Here is a 20,867-nt window from a genome sequence, read left to right as displayed (position 1 = left end):
GGGGATAGGGCTCTCTGTTTCCCACCTGCGCGGCACCAGGAGAGGGTCAGGAGGAGGCCTAAGGGACCGCTTCTAGAGCGGTCTACAGTCTCTACTATTATCGTTATCTCCGTTGCACACGTGAGGAAACAGAGAGGGCCATGGCTTTCTCACGGTCACACAGCGCCCAAGAGGCGGAGCCAGAACGGGAACCCCGAATCTCCGCCTTGGGATCCACCCCAGCGCCCCCAAATCCTGCAGTCCTCTGGTCCCAGGGCAACCTCTTGCCTGGTCCCGACCCGAGCGCCCTCGCCCCCATCCGGCCCCACCCTCCTCCCCCATATTTAGCGCGAATTCGATCCGGGGCTGGGCCGGGCGCTACTTAACGCGGCCCCGGTGTTCCGGAGAGCGCCGAGCGGAGCGGAGCCAGGAGCCCGAGCAAGATGATGATGGTGATGCAGCCCGAGGGTCTGGGGGTCGGGGAGGGGCCCTTCGTGGGCGTCAGCGGGGGCGGCGAGTACATGGAACAGGAGGAGGACTGGGACCGCGACCTACTGCTCGACCCGGCCTGGGAGAAGCAGCAGCGGAAAGTGAGTGCTCACCCATTTCCAGATGGCAAAACTGAGGCCTGAGAAGCCGGGCGATTTGTCCTTGGCAACTCAGCAAGTCGGGGGCAGAGTCCGTCTAGACCCAGAGCTCGGCCCATCAGTCCTCCGCTGTCTCCCAGAGCTGGAAGAGAGGGCTGGGAGCCCTCATGAGGGGTTTAGGATAACAAGGAGAATTTCTGGGGTCCCACCCCCCGGGAGTTCATTACCCTGGGCCCACTGTCCCACTTCTGCTGGCGAAAAGGGGTTGGGTGAAGCCCAGGAAATCCAAGTTTGGGGGGTGTCGGGAAGATAATCTTTCTCCCCAGGCCCCTGACTCTCTAGTTAAATATCTTAGACCCCACCCTGAGGACTTGCAGCCGGCACCTAGTGGACTTGGGAGTGTGGGGAAGGAGAGAACCATCCCAGACCCCTCCCCACTCTCTCCTCTCTATTCTCTCCACCCTGGGGTTCATTGCCACTCCATCCCAATTGTCAAATGAGGAAACTGAGGCCCAGAAAGGGGCAGAGATAGGACCCAAATCATATACTGTCAGAAAACAGGACCCACCCCCCCACAACCTGAGGGTCTTTGCCCCTTGCTTGCCCCACCCCCACTCCTTCCCAAGATACCCCCCCCAACCCAGGGGCCCTAAGTCTGCTGAAAAGGCCACAAGATCAAGGAGGAGGGGAGCCTGGGTCCCCTTACACAGTAACCTGACTCTCCGGCCAGATGGACACTTTGTGCTGAGGCAGCGGCTTGGGGAAGCTGGAGTGGGGCACATGGGCAGCTGCTGCCCAGGCCCAGCCTTGTAGGGCACTGGGGCCCCCTCCCTGATCTATTTTCACTCCCAGACTTTCCCAAGTGGAGGGGGCAGGACACCTGGGTTCCCAAAAGAGAAAATGATCCGGGCTGGAGTGAGGAGACTTTGGGGAGTGGCAGGCCAGGGGGAGGGAGGATGCCGTGAAGTCATTGGACCCTGCTGAGCATTTGCCAACAGTGTGTGACTCCAGGAAAGGGCAGGGAACAGGAGTGCTCAGTGGAATTTGCAGGATCTGAGAATCCCAGGATTTAGAATCAGAGCGCTTCTACTGGGTTAGATGACAGGAGATGACCCCAGAGTCCGGGAGGCTCAGCTGACTCGGCTGGAGCGCCCCGGGTGACATGCTTCCCCTCTAGTTCCTCCTGCACCTGTCTCCAAGCAGGGCTGCGGTCCTTGGGTCTGGCAGTCTCCCAGTGATGTCATCCCTGCCCCTGGCTCCAGCTGCCATCTGCTTGGCACCCACCAGGTTTCCCTCAGATCCAGGTCCACATGCCCTTCAGGAGACACACACTAGTCTGTGACTTGCCTGCATCATTTAACAAAATATCAGGAATACCCTTCCAACCCAACCTACGGCCACCCACTTCATCCATTCATTCAACGGCTGCACAACCGTAGATGCTCTGTAAATTAATCAGCATCCCTGGAAGTTGGCCATTCCGGAGTTTCTTTCTCCTCCAGCCTGAGCATCTCTGTACTCAGCTTAGCCCCGCCCTACACCTGCCCTTCCCCCTGGTGTCTCCCTCCAGCTCCTGCCTGATGCCTGAGTCCTCTTCATTCAACCTCATCCCAAAACATTCATTCAGTATTTCTTAGGGAGCTCCTACTCGGGGCCAGGCATTGTGTTAGGTGTCAGGACTTCAGCAGGAAACAAAATAAGTCCTCTGCCTTAGGAAGCTTATACTTCAGCAAGGAAGAGTGTTTCTATCCCATCGCTCTGACCCTTCCTGACACCCTTCCTCCCCGCCTCTCCCCCCTACCCCCTCACCCCATCCCAGTCGCCACCTTCTCACTTCTCCCTCCTGCTCTGCCAAGCCATTTGCCTCCACTCTGCCACCAGAAAGAGATTTCTAAAACACGGTTCTGCCCACCTCCCTCTGCCCAAAATCTTCCCTGATGCCCTGTTGCCCTCAGGATCAAGTTGAAACTCCCTGGCTTAGCACCCAAGATCATGCATGACCTGGCCCCTGCTGCCCCTCCGGCCTGCCTCTCACCACTTATACCCCAACACCCCCAGCTTCATTCCAGTGGCACCCAGATAACTGTAACCCCACAGACCTAGCAGCTGTTTCTCACTGCTGAGCATTTGCCTGTGTGGCTGCAAAATGCCCTTGCCTGCCCTTCTCTATCCGAATAACTCCTGCTTTTCCGTTGCAGCTCAGATCAAATATTAGCTTTCCCCAAGAGGTCCCCCACCTGATCTGAATCCCTCTTCTCCCTGACACTAGTCTCTCCCAGCACTTCTCAGACCAACACGACCCTTTGGATTGACTGCGAGCTCCTATAGGGCAGGGACTACATCTTATTAAGTTGTGTTTGTCAAATGGAGGGATGCCCTTTCCTCCACCATGGAAGCCCCACCCAGTCCCGCCTTTCCCCCTGCTTTATCTAGACCCAGAGCATCTCAGACTCCAGGGCTGGAGGGAACTACGGAGAATCCAACTACTTTCTCCTGTGCTTGGGGCCCCATCGAGTAGTGTTCAGCACTCGCTTATACACCTCCAGTGATAGGAAACTCACTCCCTTTCCTCAGCAATGACAGTCCCTGACATATTTAAAGCATCATCTTTCATGTCCAGCTTCTAGGGCAGCTGAAAAGCTGGTCTCAGGAAGGGAAGCTGGGTGAGGGAAATAATTCCAAATAACTTCCAGGGTCATCTTCCAGGATTAATTGCTTTGTGGTGGGGGGAATACTCTGAATTCTAGAATCCTACCAGATTGGAGGAAGAAGGACCTTGGGACATCATGAAGTCTGGCCAGTTAATTATACAAATGGGGAGACTGAGCCCAAGAAAGGGCAAAGGGCATACTCCAGGTCACAGTGAGTGAGCATCTCAGCCGGGCTTGGAGCCCAAGTATAGACTCTACCAAGGACCCCACAGATGATGGCCGAACGCAGGGCTTGAGGGCTTCGTAGATTGGTGGAAATGTATTATCAGGCTTCAGGTCACCCCCACCCCCAATAGAGACAGAGCTGCATAGCAGCCCTCCCGTCCCAGATGGAGGCTGAGGCTGAGGCTGACTCTAGGGAGAGGGGAAGGCAGTCACCTCCAGGCACTGGGTCAGGCTGGTCCTTGCGCCCAGCTGGTCCTCCATGACTTGCAAAGCTCTTGTACCCTCGCGTTCTACTTGGAGGCCAATTCACAACAGCCCTGGGCGGTCAGTGGGGCTGAGAGGACAGTAATACAGGTGCACAATCCCTCAGGCAAAACCCTCAGAACTGGGTAGGCTTTGGTCCAGAATTTTGCAGGCCTTAGAAGGGCAGTTATCACCCTGCATTGGCCCTTGTGTGTCAGAGGGTCCCCACACTTTGGAGCATATGCTTTACAATTTTCTAAAAACCCCTCCAGTGCTTGAGACGGGCCAAAGCTGGCATACCCCAAGTCTAAACTGGGACTGTGTGGGCCCTAGAGTCTATGTGTCCTTTTCCAGGAGAACGAAAGCTCAGGGAGAAAAGGGACTGGGTCCTGGATGCACAGCAAGTCAGTGGCTGAGCCAGGACTTGACTCTGGGGCGGGGGCTCTGAGACCTACCCCGATGTCCCCCAGACCCAGGGCTAGGGTCTCAGTGCTGTCTCTGCCCCCAGACCTTCACTGCCTGGTGCAACTCACACCTGCGCAAGGCTGGCACCCAGATTGAAAACATGGAGGAGGATTTCCGCAATGGCCTCAAGCTCATGTTGCTCTTGGAGGTCATTTCAGGTGAGGAGTGCAAATCAAGGCATGGGGACCCCAGGACCTAGGGGAATCCAGGGAGCTGGGGAAACATGAGAGAACCTGGAGGGGACGTGGTGGGGGAGGGGGAAGTTTGAGGACAATGTCTTCAGCTTCTTCTTGTGACCTTTGACCCCTGACCCCTCCTTTTACACCCAGGAGAGAGGCTGCCCAGGCCAGACAAAGGCAAGATGCGCTTCCACAAAATCGCCAATGTCAACAAGGCCCTGGACTTCATTGCCAGCAAGGGGGTTAAGCTGGTGTCCATCGGTGCTGAAGGTGAGGGGGTGGCAGGGGGAGGCCCTGGGGCTGGGGGAGGGCCGTCCTGACGTCAGCAAGCCACTTCTGGGAGCCTGTCTTCTCAACTGTGGGGTTAACTGTCCTTGCCTCATGGGAGGGACTGTTAAGGGGCAAATGTGCCCTAAGTGCTGGCTCAGGACCCGGGAGTAGCAGGTGTTCATGATTGAACAATGACTAAGTAGGAGTTCTGGCACGGGGGTCAAGGGCCAAGGAACGGAGCAGGGGAGGGAGGCAGCTGGGGCAGCACGGGCCTTGAACGCCAGATGGAACCTGTCCCCTTTCCTCACCCTACAGAGATTGTCGACGGGAACCTGAAGATGACGCTGGGCATGATCTGGACCATCATCCTCCGCTTCGCCATCCAGGACATCTCTGTGGAGGGTGAGTGGCGGGGAAGCTGGCCGGGGGGAGAGGGCTGGCCCAGACCCCTCCCCAGCCGACACTTGCCCGCATCCCCACCCAGAAACCTCCGCCAAGGAAGGCTTGCTTCTGTGGTGCCAGCGGAAAACAGCACCGTACCGCAACGTCAACGTGCAGAACTTCCACACCAGGTCTGTCCGCGGCCGGCATGTGCGCGTGCACGCGCGCGCACGCCCCCGCTGGGCTCTCCCTGCCGCGCGCCCCGCGAAAGGGCCCCGCACAGCCAGGCTCCCGGAACGGTGGCCGAGAGTGGGAGGACTCAGCCCACGTGGAACGGAATCCGGGAGGAGGAGGGAGGATCCCTGAGCGCGCGCGTTGGAGACATCCTGGAAGGGCATGCCAGCCAGGGAGAACTTTGTGAGCCAAAACCTGGCTGCCAAAAACATCCAGATACTGGTGTGGCCCAAGCACAGGGTATGGGAAGGAATCACGATGCGCTTGGAGGAGACGGTCTAGATCTGGTAATGAAGGGCCTCCGATGCCAAGCCAAGGAGTTTAGACGACTGCATTTTACTGACGACGCTGTCCTGATGGGGATGCTCCTGGAGTGAGGGTGGGACACAGCCTCAGCTTGAATCCAGGCCTGACTGCCCTTCTCCCTGTCCAGCTGGAAGGATGGCCTGGCCCTCTGTGCTCTCATCCACCGACACCGCCCCGACCTCATCGACTATGCCAAACTGCGCAAGGTAGGCCTCTGCCGCCCCCAGCCCCGACTCCCCAGCCTCTGCCCGCGGCCGACATTTCACCTCTCCCTGCTCCCTCCCACCTAGGATGACCCCATTGGCAACCTAAACACTGCCTTCGAGGTGTCAGAGAAGTACTTGGACATCCCTAGGATGCTGGATGCAGAAGGTGAGAGGAAGCGAGGACCCCACTTACTGACCAGAGGCATGGTACAGCCCTCACCTCTTTGCCCCTGCTCTTCCCTCCTCCTGGAATGCTCTCCCCCTCCACCTACCCTCTAGTAAAAATCCTTCCTGTCCCAGGCCCCTCTCTCCAGGAGCCCTCTATCCTGCTCCCCTGCCCCTGTCCAACCAGTGGAAGCAGCCTCTCCTGCCTTTTCCCTTATGGCACCACCCTCTGCCTCATATCTCAGTTACTTGGGTCACCTGGGAGCATGGGAGCTCCTTAGGGGCAGGTCCTGCCTCTTGTCCTTCTGCCCAAGCAAGGCTTTAGTCAACTGAGGCAGAGAAAACGTTTTCTGAGCACCCACTGTGTCTGGTGCCCTAGATGTGTGGGCATCAATGGATGAGAACTTGGGGAAAAGACAGACAGATGGACCCACAGAGTGATGGGATGGTTAGAGACACCAGGCAGCGTGGGCTGGTCCTTCTCGGGGGCTGCAGCGTCTGCTCACTCACCTGCTCCCTCGCGCCTTTCTCACCCCATAGAGAACATGTTCCTGGGCCCTGGGGTGATCAGAGAGGGCTTCAGGGAAGAGGCAGACGCTGGGTTTGGGGTAGCTGGCATCTCTGGCTGTGACTAGATGTCTCCACCCCTCCCGTCTCAAGGGAGCTCTCTGCCTGGTTAGGGGCGTGAGCCCATTCTCCAAGCCTGGCTTTGGCCAATAAATACCTCACTGCTGTCCCCTAGACATCGTGAACACCCCAAAGCCTGATGAGAAGGCCATCATGACCTACGTTTCCTGCTTCTACCATGCCTTCGCCGGGGCTGAGCAGGTAAGGGCCCCCCCCACCCCGTTCCCCGCTGCTGCTGCCGCCTGGGCTGGGCGTGTGGACCAAGGGGCCCAACCGTGGTAGCATCCCAACATTTGGAGGTGCTGGGTCCCACGTGGGTGGGAGTGCCACTGTCCCATCTGCCTATACTCAGTCTCTGGGGAACTCAGGAGCAGAGGCTTCTGGCCTGGAAGCTCCCTCCTCATCTAAAAAGATGTGCTGCCCTATTTGCATGGACCCAGGTTTTAAGGGCTTTACAGAGGAAGGCGGGGTTGGGGTGTCTGCAGCGGCTGGTTCTAGTGCCCATCTTTTCCAACTCCCACAACAGGCAGAGACGGCCGCCAATAGGATCTGCAAGGTGCTGGCCGTGAACCAGGAGAATGAGAAGCTGATGCAGGAGTACGAGAAGCTTGCCAGTGAGGTGAGTCTGAGGCCAAAGAAGTCCCTCCCCTTCCTGTACCTGTGCTCTCCCAACCCTGGCCAGCCCAGGCCTGGGCCTGTGGAGCCTCCCTCACCTCACAGTGGCCTTGGCCTGCTCCTGCCTCCTCCTGCAATCTTCACATCTCCTGCCCCTTCTGCCTATCCAAGCTCCTGGTCATTCATGGATTCACTCATTCGTTCATTCCTGAACTCATTCATTCATGCGCTCCCTCGTCCCTTTATCTGTTCACCCATATTTAGGCAATCTCCTGGCCCTTTGCTCTGTGCCAGCCTATATTGCTTCCTGACCAGGCTCAGACATTGACCATCTGACTCCTTCCCTGATTAGTGGGGACCCCCCATTCTGCTTGAGGCCTGGCCTTCTGGCCACAGCCTGGGTGTGGGTGGCGAGGGGTGGGCGGGGTGAGCAGGCCAGCTCAGAACTCTCTGCGCTGCACCTGCCTGGCCTTGGCAGCTGCTGGAATGGATCCGCCGCACCATACCATGGCTGGAGAACCGTGTGGGCGAGCCCAGCATGAGTGCCATGCAGCGCAAGCTGGAGGACTTTCGGGACTACCGGCGCCTGCACAAGCCGCCCCGGGTGCAGGAGAAGTGCCAGCTGGAGATCAATTTCAATACGCTGCAGACCAAGCTGCGGCTGAGCCACCGGCCCGCCTTCATGCCCTCCGAGGGCAAGCTCGTCTCGGTGAGCCAGGCCAGGGAGGGGGTGACCCCCCCATTCTGCCCACATCCTCCGGGTGACATGGGGCTCTCTGTCCCCACCTGTACAATGGGCAAACCATGATGGAAGGTGCCTCTGCCGGCCCCACAGGACATCGCCAACGCATGGCGTGGGCTGGAGCAAGTGGAGAGGGGCTATGAGGACTGGCTGCTCTCGGAGATCCGGCGCCTGCAGAGGCTCCAGCACCTGGCGGAGAAATTCCAACAGAAGGCCTCTTTGCACGAAGCCTGGACCCGGGGTAGGTACACCTCATGGGGCTTGAGTCTGTCCTGGGGTGGGTGGAGACTGGTATGATGATGGTGGGGGTCCTGGCAAAATGCACAGGTCAGGAGTAGGTGTTCTGCTGGGAAGGTGGACCTGTTTTCTAGAACCGCCCTGACTTGCTATGCAGCCGTCACTGCTCCTCTCTGGGCCCCAGTTTCTTCATCTGTAAACTCCGGCCCCTGTCTCCTGGCTCTGGCCTTCTGTAGGTCTGCTCTGATTAATTGGTCATGTAGCATTTTATTTGTACCTGTGGCAGGGGAGTCCCCAACCTTAACAGCACTTATGTTGGACTCAGAGCATATTGATGGCAGAAAACTGCATGAGTCAGATATATCACTCTATATGAAAACATTCATTCTGTATTCTATCAGGGATTTTAATCCTACAAATAAATGAGCCCTGCCTAAAAATAATGAACAAACGTTAATAATGGATTATGGGCATGAAGGATAACAATGGTTTGATATAACAAGAATTCCTTAAGTATACAGCTATTTATGGGACTCTGAGGAGGTTTCTGAATCTTTAAGCCTGTTAGCGTCTCTGCAAAATGCAGAGGCATTCAATAAATAGTAGGGGCTGCGATTATTATTATGGTTTTATTTGTGTAATGTAATTCATTCTCAAAGCACTTTTACATTCATCATTCATTCATCCAACAAATATTTCTAGAAGGTCTCCCAAGTGCCAGGCACTGTGCCAGGCTCTGGGGAAACTGGTGAGCTAAGGAAACCAGGTCGGGGGCTCACTGGGCTCAGAGTTATTGGGAAGTAGTTTGCGATCCAGTAAGACCCAAACTGTACCAGGGCCACCCTGAGATGTGCAGGATCAGGGACGCTGAAGCCATTTACAGGCCATGCCCAGAACAGGAGTTTCACTTAACTTTATCAGTCTGGCATCGCAGAACAGACCCTGAGGATAGGCTGAGCAGGTGTAATCACCTGCATTTCACAGATGAGGGAGGACTCCGCAAGGTCACCCAGCTCAGCTCGAACCCCAGCTCCCGCCGCGGCCGCCGGTGGGTGACCTGAGCCGGGCCTCTCTCCGAGTAGGGAAGGAGGATATGCTGAGCCAGCAAGACTACCAGTCGGCCTCCCTGCAGGAGGTGCGGACATTGCTGCGGCGCCACGAAGCCTTTGAGAGCGACCTGGCGGCGCACCAGGACCGCGTGGAGCACATCGCCGCGCTGGCCCAGGAGCTCAAGTAGGCGTGGCCCGCTGCTGGTCCCGCCCCCCGGGGGACAGCTACCCTACCTGGCTTCTCCCCTCGCCCGCCCTGCTCCCCACTGCCCTCCGCAAACTTCGTTCTCCCCAGTTCTCCCTCCACATCTTTCCCCCTCACCACTTGCTCCGTCCCTCCTCCAGTAACCCTGTCCCCATCGCGGGGTCCACACTCTTCCCTACCCGTGTTCGGCCGGCCCCACCCCCGTGGCCTACCCCTAACCTGGCCACCCCCTTCGGCTTCAGGCCCTGGCCTGCTAGCTCAAAATCTCCCCATCAGCCTTGGCTTTCCCACCTCCTCCTGTAAACCCGCCCCTTCTCGCACAATCCCACTCCCCCTCCCTATCGAAGCTCCCCAGAGGACTGGAGCTGAGGACCCGCAGGCTCCCCCTACCCAAGGAATGTACTGGAACCCCCACTTCCACCCCCCAGGAATGCCTTGCTTCACCCACACCTGCCCTGGCTGCCTTGCGCCTTCACCATCTGGGGCACAGCTTCCAGTCCCAGGAGGGCAGACAGGAGGAAATCTAGGCTGTGGTCTGACCCCCTTGTCATCCCCTTCCTCGCCCCCAGTGAGCTGGACTACCACGAGGCAGCCTCAGTGAATAGCCGCTGCCAGGCCATCTGCGACCAGTGGGACAACCTGGGCACACTGACCCAGAAGAGGAGGGACGCGCTGGAGGTGGGTTTGGGGGCCAGGGAGCTGGGGGCTGGAGACCAGAGGCTGGTGAGGGGCCCGTTGGGCAGGCTGCTGACTCGCCACCCCCGTGGCCCCTAGCGGATGGAGAAGCTCCTGGAGACCATCGACCAGCTGCAGCTGGAGTTTGCCCGGCGGGCAGCACCCTTCAACAACTGGCTGGATGGGGCCGTGGAGGACCTGCAAGACGTGTGGCTGGTGCACTCGGTGGAGGAGACCCAGGTGGATGTGGGGGTTCCAAGTGGGGAGGGGGCCTGGGGGGGGACAGGGAAGCGGGCCTAGAACCCCATCAGCCCTTTCTTTGGGTTCCTGGGGAATGGGGTTGGGAAACCGCAGTTCCCAAATGCTAGGCTGGCAGACAGGAGGCCCGCAGCAGACCCACCGGGTGGCCTGCAGCACACTGTTGCCCTCGCCGTTGCCCGTGGGAAGTGGAGGGTGCTGCTCATGGGTCCTGCCTGTCGCTCCCAGAGCCTGCTGACTGCACATGAGCAATTCAAGGCTACGCTGCCAGAGGCTGACCGAGAGCGAGGAGCCATCCTGGGTATCCAGGGTGAGATCCAGAAGATCTGCCAAACATACGGACTGCGGCCCAGCTCCACCAATCCCTACATCACCCTCACACCACAGGACATCAACACCAAGTGGGACATGGTCAGTGGTGCCTGGGACCTCTCCTTGCTTCTCACCCACTCCTGTGCTTTCTAACCACCCCGGAACCTCACGTGTCCCAAGCTATGGAGACTCCAGTCCACCTTCGGATCTGGGGTCTGTCACAGCCTTTGTGGGGCACTGGATAGGTCACCCTGCCTGTCATGGCCTCTGCTGCAAAATGGCCTTAACAGCAGCATTTTCCTGTCGGGCCCGATGTGAAGTGGAATTAAGCCTGGGGTGTGGACATCTTTATAAAACCACTACAGTAAATCACCGGCCCCATTTTACAGACGAGGAAACAAGCCTAGAGAGGTCGTGTGACTTGCCCCAGAGCTTGTCCACGTAAGCCCAGACCTCTTGGCTCAGAGTAGCCGGGGCTCTGCTAGGGGTTGGAGCCCATGTCCCCTCAAAGCCATCTTCTGGCTCCCAGAGCTGCCCCAGGCACAAGCACCCTTCCTCCCAGGTCCGGAAGCTGGTGCCCAGCCGTGACCAGACACTGCAGGAAGAACTCGCCCGGCAGCAGCTCAACGAGAGGCTCCGGCGACAGTTTGCGGCTCAAGCCAATGCCATTGGGCCCTGGATCCAGGGGAAGGTGGAGGTACGGCTCGGATGGTGGGGCCCATCTGGGGGAGCGAGGCCAGGGCCGGGGCCACAGGGAGCTGGGAGCTCTCATCCTGCCCGGGCCCCCGACAGGAGGTGGGCCGCCTAGCCACGGGGACGGCCAGCTCTCTGGAAGAACAGATGGCTGGGCTGCGGCAACAGGAGCAGAACATCATCAACTACAAGAGCAACATTGACCGGCTGGAGGGTGACCACCAGCTGCTGCAGGAGGGCCTGGTGTTCGACAACAAGCACACAGTCTACGGCATGGAGGTGAGAGGCACCTGCTTAGAAGGGGCGGGGAGGCGGCACTGGCTGGGGAAGCCCGGGGCAGCCATGGCTGGGCCCGGCACGTCTGCCCCAGGAGGGGCCCCGGTTCAGCTTGGCCAGGTCCCCCAGTGCGCCCACGGGGACACTGAGATCAGGTGAGGGAAAGTGACCCGTCCAGAGTCACGTAGCAGTCTGAAGCCAGGCCCGGACTGGCCACAACTGGGTGATCAACACTTAATACACAGTAAGTCATCAAATGTCAAGGCAGGAAGGGCTGCTGGCAGACACTCACGCCCAACAGGGGGAAGACCTGCCCAGGGTCACACATGGGCTGGGAGTGAGGCTAGAACGAGGGGCCAGGCACCGGCCGCCCACTGACTTGGCTTGCCCCCCTGTTCTCCAGCACATCCGCGTAGGCTGGGAGCAGCTGCTCACCTCCATTGCCCGCACTATCAATGAGGTGGAGAACCAGGTACTGACCCGAGATGCCAAGGGCCTGAGCCAGGAGCAGCTCAACGAGTTCCGGGCATCCTTCAACCACTTTGACCGGGTCAGCAGGGGCCCAGCTCTGTGGGGTGGTGGACCTGGGGGCTGGTGGGGTTGGATGACCAAGTCTGATACCTACTCATGCGCCACAGAAGCGGAACGGGGTGATGGAGCCTGACGACTTCCGGGCTTGCCTCATCTCCATGGGCTATGACCTGGTGAGTGCCCCCAACTGCGTTGCAGGAGTCCCATCAGTGCCTCTCCCCTACATCGTGATCACCTACTGTATCCCTCCTACCTTCACATGCATTTCATTTCCCCCTCATCACGCCCACTGGGGCTAGGCAGAATGACCCCATTTCACGCAGGGGCTATCAAAGGCTCAGAGAGGTAAATTAACTTGCTCAAGAACACAGCTAGGGGGGTGCCTGGGTGGCTCAGTCGTTGAGTGTCTGCCTTCAGCTCAGGTCATGATCCTGGAGTCCTGGGATCGAGCCCCGCATCGGGCTCCCTGCTCGGCGGGAAGCCTGCCTCTCCCTCTCTCACTCCCCTTGCTTGTGTTCCTTCTCTCACTGTGTCTCTATCAAATAAATAAAATCTTTAAAGAAAAAAAAAAGAACACAGCTAGGATTGGGACTTGGTCGTATGTGACTTGAAAGCCTGAGTTTGCAATGTTTCTACCCAGAGAAACTGCACTACAGAGAGCTCCAGAGAAAAAGATCAGGGTCAAAGGGCAATAGGGGGCATTGCCAGGGGCAGGATGCAGGCTTCAGCTTAATAGAAAGGACTCCCCCATAAAGCCAGAGCTAAGGCTGAAGCAGTCTATGGAGGGAAGAGAGCACTTTGTAACCCGGGTTGTCAAGCCAAAGCTGGACAGTCCCTAGGAGGGGACATGAGGAGCCTTCTGGCTTTAGCACCCACGATGGGCACGGTGCCTGGCCTCTATCCCTGCAGGGAGAGGTGGAGTTTGCTCGCATTATGACCATGGTGGACCCCAACGCAGCCGGCGTCGTGACCTTCCAGGCCTTCATCGATTTCATGACCCGAGAGACAGCTGAGACCGACACAGCTGAGCAAGTTGTGGCCTCCTTCAAGATCCTGGCAGGAGATAAGGTGAGTCCCAGGTGGTGGAGGGGGCTGGCGGGCTGGGACAGGGAACAGGATCTGTGGGTCCTCAACAACCTTTTCTCCCCCAGAACTACATCACTCCCGAAGAGCTGCGGCAGGAACTCCCCGCTGAGCAGGCCGAGTACTGCATCCGGCGTATGACACCCTACAAGGGCTCCGGGGCTCCGGGTGGAGCCCTGGACTACGTGGCCTTCTCCAGTGCCCTCTACGGGGAGAGTGACCTCTGACCTCAATCCCTACGCTTCTCTACATGAGTCGGAGAGAGGGAGCTCCCTCTGGCTGATCCCATCCATCTCTTGGAGCAAGGGCCTCAGAGAATGGCCAGCCACGTCCTTCTGAATAAAGACCGATCCATGACATTCTCTCCATCTCTTTTCAGTTCCCGAAGCAGAAGCTGGGTCCTCAGGCTCCTGGGCACGACCAGCTGCCCAACCTCAACCCTCCAGGAGTCCCTACCACCCCTCTTTGCCCTTAGGTACCAAGCACTCACACCACAGTGGGGCCTAGGACACCTCTTTATTGCTGTTAGAAAAAGGAAGTTACAATAATTTCTCTAGATGTGGAAAGAAACACTGTCCCCAAATCCAGGGGGAACCAGAAAAGTTAGAGCATCAGGCAGAGGAAAGGCAGGGCAGAAAGCCAGAGCCTGCTGAGGACGAAGCTGGGTTTATGACCAGCGTAATTCTTCCAACCTGCTCCTGACCCGAGCCCAAGGTTCTTGCCCCAGCCAGCTTCAGCTGCCAGGACATCATCCTTTACCCCAAGAGCCTTCTAGCTACCACAAATCAACAAAGGTGCCGTTGGGGAACTTCAGGGTAGGGGTGGGGTGAAAAGGGGTAGGGGTGTTGCCCTAGCCCAGGGCCTTTTGCTCACCCTGAGGTACCCGGTGCCTGTCCCTCAGCCAGCTTGCCTCCTGGGAAGGCGCCTGGACACGCAGGTCAGGCTGAGGAAGGGGCTGCTCTGGTCAGCACCAGGTCCTGAGCCGGTGCTCCTCAGTTCACCACTGCCGAGCTGGCCATGGTGTTCACACCACAGGCCCCGGACCCACGATGCAAGTAGTAGTAACCCTGGCGGGAAGGCAGGGGGGCTGGTGAGTGCGCTAGGGCAAGGTGGGGCTGGGGAGCCGGGGCCAAGGACACAACACTCACCTCCTCGCCCCAGTCAGTGCCCCAGCTGTTCTTGATGGCCCAGAAGGGAATGCCAGAGCCTGGGGAGCAGTGCAGAGTGCAGGGGGTCAGGGGCCCCCAATTCTCCAGTCAGGGCCCCCAGCCCTTTGCACTCTCCCACTATCTGCTGCGGCCTACTGCGAAAGGAGCAGAAAGGCAGACAGGCCGACCTGCCACCCTCCTGGGGACCTGGTGTGGCTCTGGGTGGGGGAGGGCACCCAGCACCACACACACCCCACCCCCCCACCCCCGCCCCGCCTCTAGCAGGTCATTTATTTGTAACAGTTCAACCTTCCGCTGCCTCAGCATTCCCATCCAGAGAGGGAACAGATGACTCCTGCCTGGCCCATGGACCGCAGCAGGGGTAAGGACAGGGTTCCCAGGAATTCCCTCAATTTCCCTCTCCAGAGGTCCTGAGAGGCTGCGGTTCAACCTCTGCCCGTGATCTGAGGGGGGTGGGCAGAAAGGGGGTCAGTGGAACTCACGGTTGCCGTAGCCCACGAGCAGCACAGCATGGTCGATGAGCCAAGGGCTGCAGAGGGGCCGCAGCGGGTGGGAGATCCCGTGGCGGTAGAACTGGGGGTGGGGAGAATAAAGAGTAGGGGCCACCTCCAAGGAGAAGCGGGAAGGGAGCTGGCAAGGGACAGGAAGGGGCAGCCGAGCTGGGGCCTTACCTGCATGCCAAAGGCATTGATGGCGACAGAGATGGGGCCCTTCTTGGCCAGCCAGGCCACCAGCTCTGAGAAAGGCGAGGAACGGCGTCAGGGACAGCCAGGCCCCAGCCCCACCTGGTCTGTCCCCACCCTCACCCTGGCCCTCACTCACTCTCCTCATTCCGGCTCAGCTCCACTGAGTCGTTGATGTAGACCCTGGCCTTCTTTTCGGAGAAACTGCAGGTCTGCACGTGGCCGCGGTAGCTGTAGTCGTCCTCTGTCTCCAGCCCTCCTGGGGAATGGTGGGGGTGGGATGGGGTGGGGAGAGAAAATATGGACCCCCGTGTACCATACACTCGTCTTCTCCTAGCCAGGGGCTACACCCAGCCCCTTCTGTGAGGTCTTAAGGTCCTTGCCCGCCCCAGACCAAGGCCATGCCCTCTGAACAACAGCCTCCCTCTAGAGATGACAAAACAGAGACTAAGGGGGCTGAGGGAAGAATCAGGGAGAAATATGGCGGGGGATGGGACTCGATGCCCAACTTCTGATCCTTACTCATCCCGGCACCCCTGGGGCTCTTCATCTTGGCTTGCTTGTCCTGCTCAGACAAGTCTGCTCCCAGTGTGGCCCAGACCCACCAGGCTCCCAGTCTCCGTACAGCCACCCCAGTCCCTCAGCCTTTCATCCCATGGCCGCTGAGGCCCACCACTGAATTGAACTGCCAGTTTAAGTCACTACCTCCTCTCAAGGGTGAGATGTGTTGCTACCTGACTCAGTGGTATTACAGAAATATGGACCTCCAAGCAGCAAAAACACCAAGACCCCTGCTATGCATCAAGGACTTTATGTATTACCTCCTCACTTGATACTCAGAGCAATTCTATGAAGTGGGCAAGATGAGCCCCATTTCACAGATGAAGTCAAAGAGCTGACTTGCTCAAGGTCTTCATTAAGGGTCAGCATTAAGACCTGAACCCAGTTCATGCTAAGTCCCACTGCCCCTCCCGATCCCATGAATGCATACCCAGAGTCTTTATGGCTGAGTAGGCATTGGAGGGCAAGCCACCCAGGCAGGCCTTGTCCAACTTGTCACAGTCCAAGAGCTCTAGGAGACAGAAGGCTGGTCCTGAGGAGCCCTCTGGAGGGGCTGGGCGGGGGGGCAAGGGTGTAGAGTGGGATGCTCACCCTGCTCAGAGAGGGAGAGCAGGGCCCCCCGTTTCAGGAACCACTGGCCCTCCACATTGCCGGTGACTGAGAAAGCCCAGCAGGAGCCACACATGCCCTGCAAGAGAGGGGCAGAGACGGGCTGGGTCCCCTCTCAACCTCAGTGCAGTCCTCATGTCCCACCATTGCCTCTTAGGGGTCCAACCTGGTCCTTGACTTTGGTGACAGCCCCCTTTTTCCTCCAGTCCCACTCGGGTGGGGCAGAGCTGCTAACGGACTTGTCTAGGTGCATCTTCTTGCCGCGGTTCTCTCTTAGGAGGGGATTCAGGTAGACGGTACGGAACTCCTCCTCTGTGGGTAAAGGTGGGCAGGGGATGGGGGCGGGGGAGAGTATAAGGCAGCCCTGATCAGGGGCCTTGGGAGCAGACCCTGACTCTTCCAGGCTCCATGAGGGCTCTGGACACCACTTCTACCTGTGAGGTCACTGAACTTGGTGATCCCATACTGAGCTGTGCCACGGTCCAGTGCCTGGATCTTCTGCGCTCGAATCATGTTGTTGGAAAAGACAGACATGCGCCACTGGGTTTCTGAGAACCAAGGAGCAGGAGAGGAAAGGCTTGGACCCCAGGCAGATGATAAAAGGAAAGGCACTTGGGTTTCCCTGGGGAGTAGGTGGGCTCTGGATCAGGCCTGAAGCTCTTTACAAGGACAGAACTCTGGGGAGGGCTGGAGGTGAGGAGGGGTCCAGACCTGCAAGTGATGAGGGGGAGGTGGGAAAAACTTTTGGGGCCACACTGAATTGATGGTATCCCAGGAGTGAAGGCATAACCAAAATGGGCTCCAAAGGGCATCCTCAGACAGGGGGTCATGGGAAAAAGACTATCATGCTGGGGAGGTGGAGGCACCAGCAGAGAAAATCTGGCCTTTACCCCTTCCCATTCTATCCAGAATGATGAAGACCCATGCTTTCTGATAAGAAAAACAGATGGGAGAAGGGGCCAGGTACCTGAGGTAGAGGTCTAGTCCTGTGAGGCTGGGCAAGAACTTGGGGATTTAAGGGGTCCCTGAGTGGATGCTCTGCCTCGTGTGTCCTTCCCCTCCGCAACACCAAGGTACCAAGTGGGGGGAAGGTCCTGATCTGACTGGGCCAGGTACAGCCAAGGCTGGGTCCTCACCCTCCTTCGTCTCATATGTCCGATTATAGGTGGTAACGAACTCCTTGAAGATTGAAGCCATTTTCACAGAAAAATCCTGTAAAGGGCACAGGGGTCTTTACAAGGAATCCTTCACAGATCCACCAGGGAGCCCAGGCCAGGGGGAGAGAAAGAGAAGAGGAAATAAAGCAGCAGCCAGCTGCCAGATGGAGATGGGCGCCTCACCTGGGGCAGGGGTTCCTTGTTCAACAGTGGAAGGACTGAACTCAAAGTCTCATTTTCGTCATCTGAATAGGGTTGGAACAGAGAAGAAATCAAGGTTGAACCCTGCGTGAAGTCTGGTCTGAACTATGCCAGCCTCCTTGGGCTCTCCCAGCACCTGTAACCTTCGTACCCACTGGGCCACAGTCTCGTCTCAGCAGCATGTGTTTTCCTAGCTCATCCAGGACTTGGAAGCTGCAGAGCTGAAGGGAGAGGAGGAAGCCAGTCTGGGTGCTGGGATGGGAGCTCGGCCTTGGCCAGATGGCGCTGGAAGGGCCTCATGTGAAGACCACCTCCAAGGAACAAGGCGATCACCCCCACGGTGCAGAGTGAGGCAGTCAGCACCCTGTCATGCCCACTCTTAGGGCATTTTAGTCTCTGGCCCTCCGAGCCTTGGGAAATGACTCAGGGTGGGGTAGTTGCTGCCTCCTCAACACTTGACCCAAACTCATCACGGGAGCGGGGGAATCACAAGAGCCCTATCACTCACCAGCGTTTTCTTGGACACAGGGAGCTGGCACACCGTGGGGTCATTGCAGGGAGGCTCCTCTAGGGTCGCCTTCAGGGAGTACAGCGACCCCTTGCCCGCCTGGATGGAGGGGCGGGTGAGGCAGGCGCGTCCACTCCCTCCCCAGCCCGTCCTTCCCACAGCCCCGCCCTACCCCCGTCCCTTTCCCGAGCGCCAGAAGTTCGTCTCTCCGGCGTCCAGGCCAAAGTTCCCAACCCTCCGACCAGGGCCCCCGCGCACCGGCCCCGGGAAGCCCCCACCGCCGGCGCGTCCTCACCCGGCGGGCGCGACCGCGCACGGCCCCCAGCGTCGCCCGCATCCCGGCTGCCCGGCCGCGGTTGTACATCTCCAGGGCGAAGCGGGCGGGCCCCAGCAGCTCCGGGTACGCCGCCTCCCGGGCCTGAGCGTCGGCTGCTCGGCGGGGCGGGGCGGGAGCGGCGCCCAGGAGCAGCCCCAGCAGCGACAGCAGCGGCAGCCAGGGTGCCATTGCGAGGGCGAAGCCGGAGGCCCGGACGCACCGACCGACAGACGCGCGGACCAACTGACGGGGCGGAGCAGCCCGTGGCCAGAGGGGCCGGCGTCCCTCCCCCTGCTCCCGGGGCGGCGGGGCGCCGGCCAGTGGACGCGGGCCGGGGGCGCCTGCGCACTCGCTTATTTACGCGAGGCACGTGGGGCGCGCGCGGCGCAGGCGAGTCCTCGCCAAAGCGGGGGAGGGGAGGGGAGGGGTGGGCGGGGGAGGGGAGGGGAGGGGTGGGCGGGGGAGGGGAGGGGAGGGGTGGGGTGGGGTGGGGTGGGCACCCTGCAGTCTCGCAGCAGTTCGGTAGGTCTGTGGACACACGGGCCGAGCTGCAGTCTTGGAATAATCCTCTTAGGTCTTAGAGACGTTTAGGGAGGGGAAAGGATGCTGGCCTGGGAATGACGATAGTAACTAACAGTTGGCTTTAGAGGCTCCTCCACTCGCCAGCAAAATGGCAGGTGGGATCCCCTGGACTGGCAGAGCCTCCGGCTGTTGTGGGATCTAACACAAACACGCAAGCATTCGGTAACCACTGAAGCAAGGTGCCGGGTGTAGGACTGTGCTTCGGTTTATTCAAGCTTTCACAGCTGTGTGCCGGGGCCTAGCAAGAAGATAGATGAATAGATGCGTTAGGCATGGTGCTGCCGGCTTGGAGCTCGCACTCTAGTGGAGAGACAGATGAGAAAGAGAAATTGCCCTGCGAGGTGTTCCCAGCTGGGGAGGGAAGCAGGGAAGAGGAAGTTTAAGGGAAGTGAGGAAATCCCAGAAGGGGATGGAGAGTTCGTTTAGGCTTAGAGAGTGCGGAGAACTAATAGTAAATGTCACCCGGTCCAAACCTGACTTGTTACAGCAGCAGAGGTCTATCTAAAAAGGTGAAGTGACTTTCCAGCTACGCAGAAATAAGTGCTGGAGCGAGACCAGAGCTGGCTTTGAGCTCCATCCCGGCTGAGCTCTGAGACGGGATGGCCTGAAGGATTCCAGCAGGTGCTTATCTCTCCCTGCTGTGCAGTTTAAGCTCTTTGGGGCACCATCTGTGTCTCTTACAGGAGACAATCCCAGGTCCTTAATGCGGCGTCTAAAGAAAGCCCCTCGAGTGCCATCCAGTCGGTCCTGTGCTGTGCGCTTGAAATGTCAGCCTCCCTCTGTTTGTTAACTCCTCAGAAGTTCAAGCTCTTGCACACCTCGGAAAACTTCACACTGTTCTTCCCTCCGGCCAATACCCAGACACCTTTCATTTCGCAGTGTAGAGGACACTTCCCCAGGAAGCCCTCCCTGACCCACCCCCACTGCCCCTGGCTGGGCTACTGCCTCTGTACTCCTAGATGCCTGGCTCCTGAACTTCCTCTCACACTGGGCTGCAATTTCCTTTTCACTTGTGTCTGTCCTCCGGTAGGCCAGGAGCTGGTCAGGGCAGGGACCTTGTCGTCCTGTTCACTGCCGCTTCCTCGGCACCTAGCACGGCGCCCAACACACTTACTGCCTGCTTAATAGATGTTTGTTGAATGAATCAATGACTCCTTCGGCAAGCCCTGGAGTGGACATGATGTCACCCAACTGTTATTTAATGCACAGCTTCATTTTCTAGAAAGATAGATGGTGTGAAGCATCCCGGAAATGCCTGCTATCGTTAACCCAGGCCCCCTACCAGCGTCTGTGGCAGGTCACATACCCACGCTCACACACACTTCATCTCCTGAAAGGTCTGAAGCTGAATGAATTAAAAATAGGGATTACTGGGCGCCTGGGTGGCTCAGTTGGTTGGGCGACTGCCTTCAGCTCAGGTCATGATCCTGGAGTCCCGGGATCGAGTCCCGCATCGGGCTCCCTGCTCAGCAGGGAGTCTGCTTCTCCCTCTGACCCTCCCCCCTCTCATGCTCTCTCTCTGTCTCATTCTCTCTCTCAAATAAATAAATAAAATCTTTAAAAAAAAAAAAATAGGGATTACTGAGTCCCCAGCAGAGGCAGTGGACTTTTCTTAGATCCAGGTTTCTGGAGATCCACACTGGCTTTTGCGGGAAACAGTCATCTTTCTCAGAGTTTGTTCCCTGAATGTCGGAACCACCTGAAGAGTGTATGGGGAAGAGGGTGGCTCGTTTTGTCACCAGAGTGAGGGGAGAGAGCGTAACGATAATTAATAGGGGGTGGGATATTTTTTTAAGGTGCACATGTTACCTTGGGCAATTCTCACAACTTACCTTCTAAGTAGGAAACTGAAACCGAGACAGGGAAACTGAGGGGACCCCATGAGAG

General features: G+C 58.3%; 2 protein-coding genes across 5 annotated transcripts; one reads left to right on the top strand and one right to left on the bottom strand.

Moving 5' to 3' along the window:
* The first annotated feature begins 422 nt into the window (after positions 1 to 422).
* Positions 423 to 13,551, top strand: ACTN3 (actinin alpha 3). Of its 3 annotated transcripts, XM_036121502.2 has the most exons (21): positions 423 to 569; positions 4,194 to 4,308; positions 4,480 to 4,599; positions 4,915 to 5,001; positions 5,084 to 5,171; positions 5,648 to 5,726; positions 5,811 to 5,892; positions 6,634 to 6,719; positions 7,045 to 7,137; positions 7,612 to 7,842; positions 7,969 to 8,116; positions 9,195 to 9,345; positions 9,936 to 10,044; positions 10,141 to 10,281; positions 10,528 to 10,710; positions 11,174 to 11,308; positions 11,404 to 11,583; positions 11,984 to 12,130; positions 12,219 to 12,284; positions 13,021 to 13,179; positions 13,263 to 13,551. In XM_036121502.2, exons 1-21 carry the CDS (start codon positions 423 to 425, stop codon positions 13,419 to 13,421), a joined length of 2,706 nt encoding a protein of 901 aa, XP_035977395.1. In that variant the 3' UTR covers positions 13,422 to 13,551. The 3 variants fall into 3 exon arrangements, with proteins under 3 accessions (XP_035977395.1, XP_077913880.1, XP_077913879.1); XM_078057753.1 differs by lacking the exons at positions 423 to 569; positions 4,194 to 4,308; positions 4,480 to 4,599; positions 4,915 to 5,001; positions 5,084 to 5,171 and adding an exon at positions 5,215 to 5,501; XM_078057754.1 differs by lacking the exons at positions 423 to 569; positions 4,194 to 4,308; positions 4,480 to 4,599; positions 4,915 to 5,001; positions 5,084 to 5,171 and having other exon boundaries at positions 5,214 to 5,726; positions 5,811 to 5,933.
* Positions 13,552 to 13,696: 145 nt separating this feature from the next.
* CTSF (cathepsin F) lies at positions 13,697 to 18,708 on the bottom strand. Of its 2 annotated transcripts, none has more exons than XM_078057752.1 (14): positions 18,378 to 18,708; positions 18,083 to 18,181; positions 17,726 to 17,795; positions 17,557 to 17,618; positions 17,353 to 17,428; positions 16,651 to 16,764; positions 16,383 to 16,528; positions 16,199 to 16,295; positions 16,038 to 16,118; positions 15,186 to 15,305; positions 15,035 to 15,099; positions 14,846 to 14,936; positions 14,343 to 14,401; positions 13,697 to 14,261 (listed from the first exon to the last, which is right to left on the bottom strand). In XM_078057752.1, the coding sequence occupies exons 1-14, from the start codon at positions 18,585 to 18,587 to the stop codon at positions 14,187 to 14,189; spliced, it is 1,365 nt and encodes a 454-aa protein (XP_077913878.1). In that variant the 5' UTR covers positions 18,588 to 18,708; the 3' UTR covers positions 13,697 to 14,186. The 2 variants fall into 2 exon arrangements, with proteins under 2 accessions (XP_077913878.1, XP_035977398.2); XM_036121505.2 differs by having other exon boundaries at positions 17,711 to 17,795; positions 18,378 to 18,707.
* Between the last annotated feature and the right edge of the window lie 2,159 nt (positions 18,709 to 20,867).

This window comes from Halichoerus grypus, chromosome 11 (assembly GCF_964656455.1).
Source record: "Halichoerus grypus chromosome 11, mHalGry1.hap1.1, whole genome shotgun sequence".
NCBI classification, from domain to species: Eukaryota; Metazoa; Chordata; class Mammalia; order Carnivora; family Phocidae; genus Halichoerus; species Halichoerus grypus.
The sequence above is the reverse complement of the archived record's forward strand: the minus strand, read 5'-3'. Positions and strand labels throughout refer to the sequence as shown.